Below are 15,465 nucleotides of genomic sequence, written 5' to 3'. Positions count from 1 at the left end.
CACCTTCACCTTCACCTTCATCCTCCTTGGCTTTCCCTTGCAGCACCTGCACCCTGCACTGCCTCTGCTCCAGCCTTGCTGTGTCCCTGCCCAGGATGTCCCATCCTTTCCAGCCAACCACTTCCCTCCCACTGCCCCTGGGCCACCCAGGTCCTTCCCACTGATGCCCAGTGGCATGGATGCCTCCAGCTGATGTGCTCTGGCTGAGTGGTAGAGGCTCCGCAGCCGACCCCACACCTGCATGGGACACTTTGGGTCTTCCTGAGCACACTGGCTGGTGGGCAGTGGGGAGCTCGGAGCCGGCTGCAGAATGGATCAAGCACTGACAGCTCTGGAGTGGCATGGCTGGCATGTCAGGAGCAGGAGCTGGGGACAGCACAGCCCCACCCCCACACAGACCCCTCCCCACAGCAGGAATTTTCTGCCTGACCCCACTGCAGGAGCAGCTTGGCCATGGCTTTCAGACAGCCCAGCACTCGACGGCCTCGGCAAAGCCTCAGCCCCTGAGGAGGGAAGCTGAGCCCGAACTGGCTGGTGCCTGTGCTGACGTTTGGGGATCTTTTTTGGCGCTAATTAGAAAGTAGAGCAATGACCTTTAGGGTCCCATGGTGTGACTGTGCCTTTCAAAAGCAAAAGTTAACTCAGGCACTTGTAACAGGCTGATGCTTTGCAAGACAACTCATCAGGACCTAAAATAGCTGCTACACACGTGCACATGTGAGGATTAAGCAAAGCAGGCCTGATGTAACACTGCGGCCAGGTGAGAGCAGAGGAAGTTATGTTCAACCAGGCGAAAATGCTCTCGGTTTATGATAAGGTTGTGTGTGCCATATATAGTTGATGAACTGCTGTGTGAGTAAGCTTGCATGAAGAGCAAAAGGGTGTTAAAGGCAGGCTTTTTGGAGGGGGCATGTGTCACTTGTCTGTCTTGTCTGCCGGCTAAATTCACTTTATAGCAATAAAGAAACCCAGTTTGTCTGCTCTTTGTTTTGTTGTACACCACAGCAAACACAGATCCAAGGGCATGAACCCAAAGAACCTAAATAATGAAAGGGAATTCGTCTGAAGGCATCTCAGTCGAGATGGGGGTTTTAGGGGAGCTGAGATCTTGGGCTGAGCCGGGCTGGTTGCAGTCCTGGAGGCGTTCCCCAGAATGCCCAGACAAGACCATGCAACCTTCTGGGCCCACATCTGATGTGCATGCAAGAGACAGAACCAGCAGTCTGAGTTGCTGGGACATTCAGTTTTTAATGAACACTTTAAATAAGCTGGGTATATATTACTAGCAATTATTAATAATAATAATAATAAAAAACACAAAGAGTTCTGCATTCACCAGTGCATTGTGCAGGAGGGAGGAAAGCCGGCTCCCACCCTTGCCGGGGCCGGGCAGCTTAGCTGTGCTGCCCACTGGCCCCATCCCCATGATGCCAGGATGGCATCCTGGCCCCTCTGCCAGCATCCTTCTCCCAAACCTGCGTGCCAGGGAGATGTGAGGCGCTGTGCTGACTCAGCACCCAACCCTCAGCATCGGTCAGGCAGGGACAACCCCAGTGCTGGCAATCCTCCCCGTGCACTGCCCATGGGCATTGCCCCTCTACGGTCCCCTGCCCTCTTCTCCCCATGTCAGGGACTGGCTGTGCTCCCCACGCTTGTGGACACACATGGGTTCACCCACCAGCCCCCCAGGATCCCCAAAAACACACATACACACGCTGACCTCTCTACCCCAGCCCAGTCCCTCTCACCCACCTGGGTGCAGGGAACTCCCAGTTCTCCCAAGGTAGCAGGCTCACTGTATACCCCTCCACGAGAGCCTGCAGAGGGGTGAGCCCTTGGGGAAAGGGGGTCCTGGATCCAGGGCTTGAGCCCCGTGGCCCCCGCGGGGGACCAGCCCTGCCGCTTGGGGCAGTGCTCAGGGCAGCAGTGTTATTGCACTTTGGTCCCCAGCAGAGACCCAGCCCACCTCCAGGGTTCCCTGCAGATCCCCAAGGCTGATCCTGGTGGGGTGGGTGCCTGAGTGCCTGGGCAGCGCTGCGGCAGCCGCAGCACTTGGCACCATGGCCACTGGTGGCCACCACGTGCTGAGTGATGACAGACCGTGGGGATATGCCAGGCTCCTGCACTGCCCAGTGCTGTGGCTGCAGAGGGGTGCGAGGGGCAGCTGGATTCAGCCCCACTCCCCAGGGTCCCCATCACTAGGACTGTGCCTCCGGCAGCTTCAGGCTGGGCTCAGCCAGCACTGGCCCCGGGGCTTTCTGGTGTTGGCCCCGATCATGGCAGATGAGGCTTTTGGCCTCGCAGTTGAGGTTCTGGTAGCGGGGCGGGCTGGGCGCTGGCCGGTGGCAGATGGAGGCAAAGCTGAAGCTGAAGGGACTCAGGCAGCAGCCAGGGCAGGGCAGCACTTCGTCCTGCTCCAGCATGGCACCAGAGCTGTGCCCAGGCAGCATGGCCGAGCGCTCCGTCCGCTCCAGCGCTGCTGCGCAGGAGATGCTGAGCTCAGAGCAGCCGTGCTCCAGCCCGCTGCCCCAGGACAGAGGTTTGCTGACCATCATGTGGTTGTTGTTGATGAGGAGCCCGTTGGGGGACCGCACGTCTGGCTGCCAGGCCCGCGTGCCCGAGGATGCGGTGCGGATGAAGTTGCTGTTGGGGGGCAGCGGGGTGGGCTGCGGCGGCTCAGAGCTGTCTGGGCCGCAGTCCGTCTGCTCCTCTGCCTTGGAGCTGCGGGTGGAGGGTCCTCCCCACGCTGGGGGAGGAAGGAGGGCGGGGGGCTGGGGGTCGTCAGTGGGTTGAGAGGACCCCATACCCAGCTCCAGGCCCGCCCGGTGGGGCAGCTCAGGAGAGGAGGGCAGAGAGTGGCACTTGCGGGGGCTGGTGGTGGGTGCTGAGAAGTCACACTGCACCTCCACGGCGGGCTCAGGCGTCACGGGGTTGCTGAGCTGCAGCGGGGCGGGGGGCGGCAGGTCGAAGGTGAGCGAGATGACCGACTTGCTCGGCGTATCAAAGAGCTTGATCTTCCCCCCCTTCAGGTCCTCACGCTGGGAGAAGGGGTTGACACGGGGGGACCTGGCCCCGCTGTAAGGCTCCAGTGGCCACAGCAGGGCGGGTGACTTGGGAGAGAACATGTCAGACTGGCTGCGGGACAGGCGCTGGTCTGGCTGCAGGTGCTGTGTCCCCAGCTCACGCAGGGGCAACTGCTCGCTGTGGCTGGCTGACCTCCTGGCCACTCCTGGGCATGGGCACAGCACAGTGTCACCAGCAGCCAGCAGCTGCCCATGTGGAGTGCCTTGGGGTGTTGGGCACCCAACAACTTAGAGGTGCACCCCATGGGAGGAACAGGGACCAGCTCTATCTCGCAGACCTCACACACCCCAACTTCCTTCCCCTACAGCTGATGGGGTGGGAGGGGAAACCCCACATTCCCCCACCTTTACACCCTGCTATGGCCTGTCCCCGAGGCGCTCACGTACCACTGAGTGTGGCTGCGGTTCCAGATGCAGGCAGAGTCTCTCCGATGCCGAAGAGGGTGGCCCTGGCACCCTCGGCGCCCAGCTGGTGCTGCAGGATGCTCTCCAGGCACTGCGTGATTTCCAGGAATGAGGGGCGGGAGGTGGGCTCCATCTGTGGGCAGGAGGGATACCCCGTCAGGTCTGTGCCTCCTCAGGCACCCCAGGGAGCCCTGCACAGGCTTGTGCTGTGAGCAGGCAAGGCAGCCTGTCCTGCCCGCCTGCCCTGGCCGGGAAGGGCAGGCACTGGAGGTGGGAGTCTCACACTGCAGCAGTGAAAAGCCAGCTGGAGGAAGGCCGCTGGGCAGTCAATTCCCACCATGGTGCGGAAAGTGGTGACGTCCAGACCAAAGTCCTGCACCAGGGAAAGGAAGAAGAGTAAGGTTGGGTCTCCTGGGGCGCCACAAGGCCCAGGGGACCCAACATAGCTGGCCCCCTCCCCCCTGCACTGTCACACACTGTGGATCTGGAAGCACTCCACTGGGGACTCAGCAGGGAGGACCCAGATGTCACCCCAAACTGGGCTAAGGTTGGGGGATATTAGGACACAGATACCACTTCTGCCCTTTGCCTGAATCCAACTGCCCTGTTCTCCTTTTCAGGCTCACTACAGGTTCTGAGGTTACCAGCAGAGACCACCCCTCCCTGGGCAGCAAGTGGAACACAGCACCCCGGCCCTGAGATGGGGGACCAGTCCTGCACATTGGTCCCTGCCCAACACAGAATGGCCCCCCTTGTTTGATGAAGTGGTCCCAGCCCCAGTGCTGCTACCCACAACTCCCCGTCCCATCCCAGGGAGTCACCTCAGTGCGGGGCAGGTAGTCGGGGTCAGCTGGCACACGAGCGATGGTCTCACACAGGATGATGCCATATGCGAACACATCGGCCTGCAGAGAGCAGGGAGTCATCAGGGTGTCCTGCAGCCCCGTGGTGATGTGCCCACCACTCTGCAAGGCCACAGCCCTTCTCCTCCCTGCAAAGCCACACTGTCACCTTGTCACCAGAGGGATGCTCAATTCCTTCCCTCTAGGTGCACCCCAGGACTGCAAACTCTGCATACCAGTGGCAGCACAAGCCTGAGTAAAGCCCCACACAGGGCAGCCTCACCTTCTCATTGTAGATCTCCCCACGCAGCACCTCAGGTGCCATCCAGTACGGGGAGCCCACCACGGCCAGCGGCTCCTTCTCGCTGCCCTCACTAGGAGACATGGTGGAATATCAGAGGCTGCCCAGTCCCCCGCATGTCCAACCTCCCATCCTCCTGCTGCAGCAGCCCAGATCACCTCCATCTCCCTTCCTGGGCTAAGCCCCTTCCATGCACTCCACAAACTCATCTCTCCCCAGTCACACCACCCCCTTCTCCATCCCCTCCTAGCTATTCCTAAACTGCTCCTGGAGTCCCCCTGCCAGGGACTATCCCACCACCCCCATTCCTGTGGCAGCAGGTCTCTGGCCACAGAGAGCAAAGCACAACTTTCCCAAGCATTGTCCTGGGAAAAAATTGTCCTTGTGGGAGAGGCATTGTCCTTATCAGAGGATAATATCAGAACGATAAACAATTCTTATCTTCACTTGCTGCACCTGTTGTTGTGAACATACAGAATGTGTTATGGAAATTTGTTTACCAAAGAGTGATTTCTTAATTGACCACTGGTGATGGTGTTTAGATTGAAGGACCAATTGGGTTCAGCAGTACCGTGACTGTCTGGTAAGGGTGATGGCTTTCTTAGTAAGTATAGTATAATGAAGTGAGTGATCAGCCTTCTGAGTCATGGAGCCAATGCTAATTATTACCCCTTTGGGGACGCCCTGCGAGGGCACCATTCCTACCCTTTTAGCTGCATCCCCCACATCCATCCCTCCCCAGCTTCTGCTCTGAGTGGGCTCCAGGGATGGGGATGGACAGGTGGGTGCTGCCCACGTACCTGTAGGTGGGGATCTTTTCTGCCAAGCCGAAGTCACCCACTACAGCTGTGTAGCCACTGGCCTCGCAGCGCACCAGGCAGTTCTGTGGGCACAAGAGGACCTGTCACACCAAGTGCCAGCCCTACCTCCCTGGCCACCGGTTTCAGGACACCCCAGCACAGCTCAGCCTCCTGCTCCCCAGCCTGCCACATCTGGGGCAGCAAGGCAGCAACACGGTTATGGGACAACAAGGGCAATGCGGTGCCTTGGAACATCCCGTACCTTGGAGGTGAGGTCACGGTGGAAAATGCCCTTGGAGTGCAGGTAGCGTAGGCCATGGGCGATGTCGAGGGCCAGCTTGACACGCACGGACCAGGAGAGGGGCACAGGGCTGTCCAGCAGCTGCTCCAGGTTCCCACCGTTGATGTACTGATGGGGAGAGCCAGGCCATCGCATCACAGCATCCCTCCCCCCCACAACACTGGATGCCCATCTCTCATCCTAATGCATATTCCAACCAACCCACACCACAGCCTCCCAGCAGGCCTTGTCTGCCCATGTCACAGGCCAAGAATGTGTCCCCATAGGCATCACTGTCCCTTCCCCAGGCTTGCAGGAACTCCGAGACTCATGGCTGTTGCCACACTCTTACCTCTGTCAGTGCATGCAGCTGTCCCTGGTGCACACACACCCCCATGAACCTGTGAGACAGAGAGCACCTAAGGGTGGCTGTGGCAGGGACCAGCCCCAAGAGCTTATCCAGCATCAGCAGTAGCTCCAAACCCCCAGGCTATGGAAAAGGGGGGGTGTGGCAGTGGGGAAGCAGGTCCTACCTGAGGATGTTGGGGTGCGAGAGGCGGTTCATCAGCTGCACCTCCCGCAGCATGTTGCCCCGGTTGCTGGTCAGCTTGTTCATCTTCAGCACCATGATCTGCCCCGACTGCCGGTGCCGCACCTGGAGGGGGATGCAGGGAAGGCTGAGCCCCATGGACCTCTACAACCCCCATGGACACCAGGCTTCACCTGGCTCCCAGCCCAGCCCAGAAAGGGGAGCTAAGCATCCCATGGCACCTCAGGGACCACTAGGGCTAGGGGGCACTTTCCCCACATCTCCAAGCACTCCCAGTGCTGATGACACACAGGCCCATCTCTCCTGGGGCACCCTGCTTGTTATGCTCCCTCCATATGCTACACTCCCAAGAGGCAACAACAGCTGCCATAAGCTGTGAGCTCAGCTCTACTGTAAGAACAGGCAGGTACAGGACTGGGGAGCATCAGGGAGGACTTGTTTTGAGTCAGCAATACCCAGACCCTACCAGCATGGAATGGAGAAAAGAGGGGGTACACCACCCCTCTGAACCAGCTCTAGGTGTGGCCAGCTGTAGTGCTTGACCCTAGTCTGGCAGGGCATGGAGCCTGCATGAGCTGTATATTTAGCCAGCCCCAGCCCAATACTGTCATGCGATCTGGGGGTCTGGTCCCCCGCCAAGAACAGCAGCTGGAGCATGGCCAAGCACGGACACCCCGTCCATCTGCAGCTCCCTGGCATGTGCAGGGCAAGGGAAGAGCACGGGATGCCCTGACCTAACCCTGTTATGGGGGGACCAAACCAATGTTAGGGTCCTCTCCTGAGCAGGTGCTGGGGGTGGGATACCACCCCTGCCTCAAAGCAGCAGCTGCCTGGGGGGACAACCCCGTGGATCCCAGCTGCCCCCCAGCACACAGGGAGCTGCGCACGGAGGCGCAGGCATTCCTCAGCGCTGCCGTCAGCTCCCTGCTCTTCTCCTTTTTAGTCAATGCTGGTTGAGGCTGCTGAGCTGGTGCCAGCCCGTGGCCAGCCCCACAACACCCCCACAACACCCCTCACGTCAGGGATTGCCTTCCCAGGCAAAACACAGGAGGTTGGCTGGAGGCAGGATCCCCAGCACCTCCGTCCTGCTCACAGCTTGGCCCTTGTCCCTACCACAACAGAGGGAGGCTGGCATGCTGGCCCCTCCAGGGCTCTCCTCTCACCCCATGGCTGGCAGTGCTCCTGGGGTGCATGCCATGATGGGGATCTATCCAGCAGAAAGCACCCACGGGATGGGGCAGCAGCTTTCAAAAGGCCCTGGGGAAAATGAGTGCTCTATGAAGGTCCTTCTACATGTCTGTGTGCACTGATGCCAAACCAGTCCCAGTCAGAGTGGAAGTGAGAGGCAGTAACTGTGCCATGCCACCATCAGCTCATTGAGCTCATGGAGAGGCTTTGAATAATTCAGCAGACACCTGCCTGTAGGCACCCTGCTCCAGTTACACCTGCGTCACCTCCAGCCAGCCCCAGACAGCCAGCTGGCACTCCTGACCCACCGACAGGGGCCACGTGACAGCAGAGCTCAGAATGGACCCTGGATGAGTGGGAAGGGGACACCCCAGACACCTGCCACCACAGGCCCCTATCCTGGCACCCCACCATGCTGCAGAGAGAAGGGAGGGTGGATTTCCCCATGCCTACTCCTTGCTGAGCACTGGACATACTGAGCTCCTGGGTTCAGGGAGAGCCTGTCCCAGGGTGAAACTGGAGTGCCTGCTGTGGGGAGCACCCAGAGCGCTCCACCTAATGGGGCTCCAAGTCCTCCCTGTGCTCACTACCCTGCCCACCACACTACTGCCCAGCAGCACCTGGAACTGCTGCCAGTGCCATCCTGATGCCTTAGGACTCATTGGTCGCATCTGGACCAAGGGCAAGGGGCAACCCCACCCCATCTCACCCACTGCTGTCTTTCTTCCACCCTATCCCTGTTGGTGGGGCAGCTGAGGGCAGCACCAGAAACAGAAACTGAGCTCTCAGCCAGGCCTCAGTGCAGGCTTTAAGGAGGTGGCCTGTGTGACCACAGCAGGGTGGGCACAGTTTCCCTTGGTCCCTCCAGCTCCCCATGGAGCCAAGGATTGAGGAAGGCAGAGTCTGGACAAGGCCAGCAGGATCCACAGCCTTGCCAAGCCTCTGGCACTGGGTGCTGCCCAGCAAAACCTAACATTCCTGATGCAGCTCTCCTGGTGGCAGTGCTTCCTTCCCTTCCCACGCCACGTGAGGCTGGCAGGACTGGCTCGGTCAGTTTGGCTGGCACCAGCAGCTGCCAGACAGCAGGACGGGGCTCAGTGGCGCAGGCAGGCTCATCCCCGCTGGGATGGCTGGAGGCGGCAAGGCTCCGGCGCCACGCGCCCACGGCAGGAATGCTGCGCAGCACGCACAATGCTGGCCCTTGGTGGCCATGTGCCGTAGGGCTGGCCAGCTCCCTGCCAGCAGTGGCGGCCCTGCATCAGGGAACAGCATCTGGTGGGCACCAGCTCAGCCCCACAGAGTCAGGAGGTGCCCGTGGCTTAATTCCTCATTAAAAAGCCGCCTGCCATTGGAATAGGCTGAGCGAGGTCTCAGTGCAGTCACATGGGGCTGGACACCTTGAGATTGGAGGAGAGAGCCTGGGGGAGGGAAGGTCTTGTGAAAGCTGCTTCTCCAGGAATTATCCCAGGGATCCCAGGAGCTACTGGCCAGTACAGCCCTGCACCAATGTCTTTTTCCGTGACTCCATCCCCATGTGGAATGATGTCCTTGCGGCTGTCCAATGAGCTCACTTGCGAAGCCCTGTTCTGCCATCTCCCCTGCAAGGGGAGCCCATACCTGGGACAGCTCAAGGCCAGCCCACATCTGGGACAGCAGGGAAGGAGTTATGCTCCCTTTCCATGACTTCCACAGGCACTGGCCAGTTTACCCAGTCTGTCCAGGTGCTAGCACCAGCCCAGCACCCTGGCCACCCCCTAACACAGACCCAGCAGCAAAGGGCATCAGCCATGACTGCAGGGGGCTTGAAGCCCCCCACTAAGGAGGTTTCCTCCCTCACTGACGCCCAGAAAAGGCAGCAGGCAGCACAACCTCCTCGGGCAGGAAGGTGTCCCCTCTCGCCTCTCTCATGCACTCTGGCACGGTGCCCAGGAATCCCAGCGCATTCCCCGCAGCTGAGCTCAGCCGGGCAGCCGTGTGGGGCTGCAGGGGGAGGGCAAGCCACTTGTCCCCCACCCAGGAAACAGGCAAGCCCTCACCCCTCAGCGATGCTCCCTGGCATCCCACATGGCTGGTCCACTGGGCACTTCAGGGGGTACCGCGGGTGAGCCAGGGTGCCGCGGCATGTTGTCCCCATCCCATCTGCCGCCAGCACACTGCGCTGGGGGATGGGCCGGGCTGGCGGCAGCCCCAGCCTGGGCACAAGGGATCTGAGCTCTTTTAACAGCGGAAATTAGAGTCTTATTTAAAGAGCATGCTAATCAGAGCAAGCAGACGGCCTGCTCCCTCCCCACAGCCGGCACTCCCGTCTAGACACGGGGCAAAGCTCCCTGACATCTCCCCACCCGGAGGTGTCAGCAGCCATCCTCCCTGCAGCCAGCACTGGGGACGGCCGGGCACACAGCCCCGCTCTCTGCATATTCCCTTGCCCCCTGCCCCACCCAGGCAAGGCACAGTCACACAGGGACACCATCCTGCACCCGCCACCCCAGAGAGCTCTGTGGGGAAGACAGGAGGGGGGCAAGGGAGCTATCAATGCCGCTGGTAACCCCACAGCCACCCACAACAACTGCACCTGAGCTCACAGGAATACCAGTAACACAAATGGGTGGGACTGGGAAACGTGCTCATCAAATGGACAAGGCAGAATCAGTCAAGACAGACTTTCTCTGAGGATGAGACAAAGCACCTGCTCCTGGAGGGTGTTTGAGCATCAGCAACCCCCACCTCCTGTTCTCCCAGGAGCGGCACTGTGGGCACAGCAGGAGCCGGGCAGGCAGTGCCAGTGTCACACACTGGTGGCAGATCACTGCCTGGCCTGACTGGCAAGCCTGGAGCATGCCCTGTGATAGAGCAGGAGAGGGGCTGGCAGGTCTCCAGCTGGTCAGCACAACACGTTTCCTGTGCCCAGGACTCCCAAGCGGCAACTGCGGGGCCATGGCTGGCTGACCTTGGCTAATTCACTTCCTCCCTGCTTGCCTCAGTTTCCCCATCAGTGTCACACTGCTTCATTCTGCTCTGTAAAACAAGGCAAAGTCCCTGATGAAGGGCAGCAGATAAGAGGAAGGGACTTGCTCCATTAGTTGCACCAGAAAATTGGAAGTAAATAGAAAACCCCAAAGGGTGGTGGGGAAGTGAGCAGAGATGGTCAAGTGACAATGATGCCAAAACCCTCTCTTGAGCTATGCTCATGCTGGGAGCTGCTGAACCACACAAACACACACACACACACACACAATGCCATGGAAATGCCACTGGACAGAGCACATCACAGAGCTGCAACCTGGGAGATGGCATTTCCAAGAGGATATGCAACATCAGGGCAGGAGGCTGAGATTCAGATGAGTGAAGGCCTCTGGATATAGCCCCAAGGATGCTGCCCACAGCCCCTGTGTCTGCTACAGACAGCACATGGGAAATAAGAGAGGGATTTGGGGAAGAGATGCAACAGTGGTTTAAGGGCTGGAGAAAATGCCTGGCACAAACAGACCTGGCTCAATCTGCTCAGTCAATTGGAACTAGAGAGGTGGCTTCCTGCAAAGTCTGTGTATCTGGGAAAATGGGGGGGCTAGTGCCTCTGAAATTGCACAGGGAAAGGCAATGAGAACCAGCTGCTCCAGAGGGAAAACAGCCCTGCTCTGCAGCACAGTGGGGGATCAGCTAGGAACAAGAACCATGAAAAAGAGCAGCTTCTTGTCACTGGTGTCTCCTGTTTGCTCTGGACAGCCTTTCTGAGAGAGGTGCTGGACTGGAGGGGCTAGCTTGGGATACCAGGGCTTGGACACACCGAGCCCTTTGGTTTTAATGCTGAGAAGACAGTCAGACACTTGTCAGCACCCTCCCTGGCCCTGGCTCAGCTCCACACCAGGACTGAGCTACCTGTGCAGGGGCAGAGATATCAAGGTCCTCTCCCTGTCCCCCTCACCCACCAAGGCTGGAATGACATACGGCTCAGCAGACACACAGAGCAGGCAGATTCAAGTGCCCACAGCCTTGGAAAGCTACAGAAGGAACAAGGGAAGTGGGAGGAAAATGGGTCCTGGGCTGCCCTGCCAAGCTCTGTCCTCCTCGCAAGCTCTGGCGGCCAAACCCCAGCTCAGATCCCAGGCTTACCCCACCATCCTGCTGAGCTCTTGGACTCAACCCACCGCACGAGCACAAAGCCCCATCTGGCCCCCTCCCAGCCCTGCTTCCTTGCCACCATGCACACATGTCAACTACTGATCCTGATCCCCTTCCCACCCCTCAGCCTTCACCAGTCCCCCAAATCCTACACGCCAGTGGCCCCACAAGAATCTAAACAACCTATGGGAGACGGAGCATTTTGTGGCTCCTGCAGAAACTGGGAAAACAAACAGCAAGGCAAGAAGAGAGCGTGGCCTCGCTGAGACACGGGAGCATCCATTATTAAAGAGCCATATCCACGCCTGACATTATTAAATGCCTCCCTCTGCTCCAAGGTGCTGTTGTGCACTCCAAGCCAGAGATCAATAGCAGAAACTCAGCCAGCAGGGAGGTCATGGCTCCACTGGGAGCTCCAGGAGCGAGCATAGAGGAGAGGGACCTCTCTGCACATTCTCCATAGCCCCTCACATGACACCTCTTTTGTGGCTGAAGAGGAAACAGGTCTTGGGGTCTCCCTGCTGAGTGGGGAACGGTGTCAGGGCTGGAGAGGGACCTCAGGGTACTGCCAGGATGTGAATGCCACAATGGTTGTGCTGCCTGTGACCTCAGTGACTGTGTGGCAGGTAGCGGGGATTGTGCCCAGCCCTAAGCTGCTCTTTGACAGATATGAAGCCACTAGATCACCACTTAAGGGCAGTCCTAGCCCAGTGGCTTATGGTACCTTAAGTGATGCCGAGGCTCAAAACAGCACATGCACACACCTCCCCTCTGCCAGGAGAGGTAGTGGTGACACTGAGGCACAGCCCTTCGTCCCTAGCAGCAGTGCATTTGGCTGGCAGGATATTGCCACCATGTACCTCTGCCTCACTGCTGGAGACCCTGAGCTCCCCACCAGCGCTCACACACCCCCATGCTAGGATGCCACACACAGGCATCCCCACCCTGACAGTCCCAGAGAGGATGGAAGACAAAGACAGCTCTAGGGGCTCAGCCAGGAGTCAGGCCCCTGCTCTTCCACGGCATTACACCCCTGTCGCACAGCCAAACACCTTCGTGGGGGTCTCGTGGGGAATCCTGCACATCACCTGCTCAGCAGGCCCGGCAACGCCGGACATCGCCTTGGAATGGCTAGGAATGCTACCTGGATTCCCTGCCACAGGCACATCCCGGGCGGGCTCGGCTGTCCAGCCTTTTGACACGGGTCCCCGTGGCTCGGCTGCCAGCCACCCGAGCCCCCGCGCAACCCAGGGCGCAGCGCTCGGAGCGCTCAGCCTCGCCGGCTGTAAACAGAGCCGGCGCTCCCCTCCCCCTGCTCGGGGCGATGGAGGCACAACGCCCCGGCCGGGACGGGGCGAGCGGCGGCGTCCCCACGTCCCCTCCGCACGGCACCGCCTCGAGCAGCCCCCAGCCTCGCCCGGCTGCCGGGGCTGGAGCGGGGGATCGCAGTGCCCAGCCGAGGGCGCGGCCGGGGCTGCGCTGCTGCCGCGGTCCCGGGGGACGCCCGATCCCGGCGGGATGCCCCGCGGCCCGCCATCCCCGCTGCCGCCCCGCACACCTTGAAGACCTCGGAGAAGAAGCCGGCCCCGATCTTCTCGCAGTAGAAGTCGTCGATGCGCGCCAGGGTGGAGACGGCGCTGCGCAGCGCCCGGTACGAGGAGGGCCGCAGCCGCCCGCAGCCCGGCCACGGCCCCGCCGCCTCCCCCTCGCCCTCCCCGGGCCGCCGCGGCAGCTTCTCCCACTCCATGTCGGTCCCGCCGAGCACCCCCAGCGCCATTCACATCCCCGCCGGGGCAGCCGCGCGGCCGGGGCGCCGCCGCCCCCACCGCCCCGCCCCGCCCCGCCCCGGCGGGCAGCGCCGGGTCCCGCGCGCCCCCGGGTCCGCGTCCACCGGCACCGGGCTCCGGTGGGTGCCGAGAGGGCGTTTCCCTAGGCGCCAGAGTGTTTGTGAGGCCCTGAGATCCCGGGGCAGAGCTTGGGCACACCCCAGGGACACAGGGCTTTGACGGTCTCCAACCCCTGGATGCGCCTTACAGGCGTGGGAGTCTTCCTCTCCTGGGTCCCACCTGGATACACACTGTAGGTGCGGGGCTTCCATTCTTCCCTGGGCCCTGCCGGGATTCCCTGTTTAGCCACGGGACTCTCTTTGTCTTCGTAGCACCCAGTCCCTGATGGATGGACAAAAGGCGTGAAGATCTGATCTGATCTCCCCATATATCCAGCCCCACCCTATACAGTGTCGTGGGACCAGTTCCCCCATACAAGTAGGTGCTGGCAGTTTGAGCCCCACTGGTGTAGGCTTGGATCTCTGCCCCTTGGATCTGGGGCTCACATTCTCTCCGTGCACCCAGCCTGGGTGGTGTCCCGGGGCAGCAAATCTGTCCTCCGGAGGAGCAGGCAAGAGCAGCCTCTCAGTGACAGCATGCCCGCTGCCTGTGCACCCTTTCACCTTCCTTGTTTTCCTGAGCTCTTCCACTTCTCCCTGGTTTCCTTCTGCTTGCTGCTCCCCCACCTCAGGCCTTTTGCCTGCTCTGAGGCTGATCTGTCCTGTCCTTCCTGCCCAGGGACTTTCTGCAGCTGGATCTGCCCTTGCTCAATCCCACACATTTTGCTGACACTCTCCTGGCATCCACCTGCCTGTGCTGGCCCAGCCCTGCCCCAGCCTCCTCCCTGGGTGCTGCCACAACCCTGATTCTGCAACTCCCCTCAAACAGCTTTGCTCCAGCTGTTTCCCTGCGTGGTAGGACTGGCTGCACATGCTTTGCACCAGTCCAGCTGATTCTCCTGCTGGGAAAAGCAGCCACATGGAGTATCTCTTGGTGTGGCTTTTTTTTTTTTTTTTTTTGCCAGTGCTCAGCTCCAAGTGCCACCAAGCACAACATAAACACCTTGGACCATGAGCTGGTTTTTCTTCCTTGTCTCAGGAGGGAGAATAACCCTGTGGGCTAGAGCAGGGAACTGAGCCTCCCATTTATTTATAGTGGGAACAGTGCCCTGCCCTCCCCCTAGGAATTCGTGGCATTCCTGCTCTTCCAGGCCTGCAGAGGGAGTGGGTTTGTGAAGGGCAAGTTTCCTACATGTAGGAAGGCAGAGCCTGGGGACAGGGCTCTGCCAGTCCCTGTCTCATGGGATCTGAGCCATCCTTTTCCTCACCAGTACCACTCCAGCCTACCAGGGTGTTGGATAGCATGTGCCAGGGAGGCTTTTGCAGCCGTGGGGTAGAGTGCTGTGCAACAGGCCACATTCTTGCGTTTCCTCAGCCTCATGCGTCAGTCCTGCTGACAACAGCCTGACAAAAGGACAGGAGCTGCTCCATGGACGAGAGGAGAGAACAGCATTGGCCTGTGGGGACAGGAGGCTGCAGCCTGTGCCCTCCTGCCTTGGTGTCCAGCTGCAGCTGCTCAGACAGGTGGCAGTGGGTGCCTACCTGGGCTTAGCCTGGGTGCCTAAAATGTGAGCATGCTGATGCACCCACAGCCCCATGACCAGCTCCTCGCTCTGTGGGACACTGCTCAGAGGAGCACAGCCAGCTCACCTGGGGCAACAAGGAGAGCCCCTCCCTTCCACTTGAGTGCAGCAGATTCCTGATGGTCAAGGCACCACAACAGGGATGGGGAGGCCTGGTGAGGCATCTTGAAGACAGAAACTCAGGACCACTGCCTGATCAGAGCTCCTGCTGCTCACAAGTGACTGGGTTTACATCCAATTAAGTTGTAATGGATAAATTAAAGCCCTGGAGATGGCTCTGACTGTGGAAATTGCTGCTGCAGGATTTGCAGTCCCTTCTCTCATCAGCACTGGTAACTCTACTGTGCTATTTCCATCGTGCTCTGCTCCTGCCTGGCACAGCAGGGCTGAGCTGAGACATGGCTAAAAGTCTCCAGTGCCCCAAATCCC

At 59.9% G+C, this 15,465-nt stretch overlaps 1 protein-coding gene across 1 annotated transcript; it reads right to left on the bottom strand.

The window, feature by feature from the left end:
• Positions 1-1,228: 1,228 nt before the first annotated feature.
• TESK1 (testis associated actin remodelling kinase 1) lies at positions 1,229-13,394 on the bottom strand. The gene is made up of 10 exons (XM_041407430.1): positions 13,127-13,394; positions 6,245-6,366; positions 6,064-6,112; positions 5,694-5,840; positions 5,432-5,514; positions 4,614-4,704; positions 4,310-4,393; positions 3,772-3,861; positions 3,471-3,621; positions 1,229-3,229 (listed from the first exon to the last, which is right to left on the bottom strand). The coding sequence occupies exons 1-10, from the start codon at positions 13,343-13,345 to the stop codon at positions 2,199-2,201; spliced, it is 2,067 nt and encodes a 688-aa protein (XP_041263364.1). The 5' UTR covers positions 13,346-13,394; the 3' UTR covers positions 1,229-2,198.
• Between the last annotated feature and the right edge of the window lie 2,071 nt (positions 13,395-15,465).

This window comes from Onychostruthus taczanowskii, unplaced genomic scaffold (assembly GCF_017590055.1).
Source record: "Onychostruthus taczanowskii isolate IOZ18803 unplaced genomic scaffold, ASM1759005v1 scaffold261, whole genome shotgun sequence".
Lineage (NCBI taxonomy): Eukaryota > Metazoa > Chordata > Aves > Passeriformes > Passeridae > Onychostruthus > Onychostruthus taczanowskii.
The sequence above is the reverse complement of the archived record's forward strand: the minus strand, read 5'-3'. Positions and strand labels throughout refer to the sequence as shown.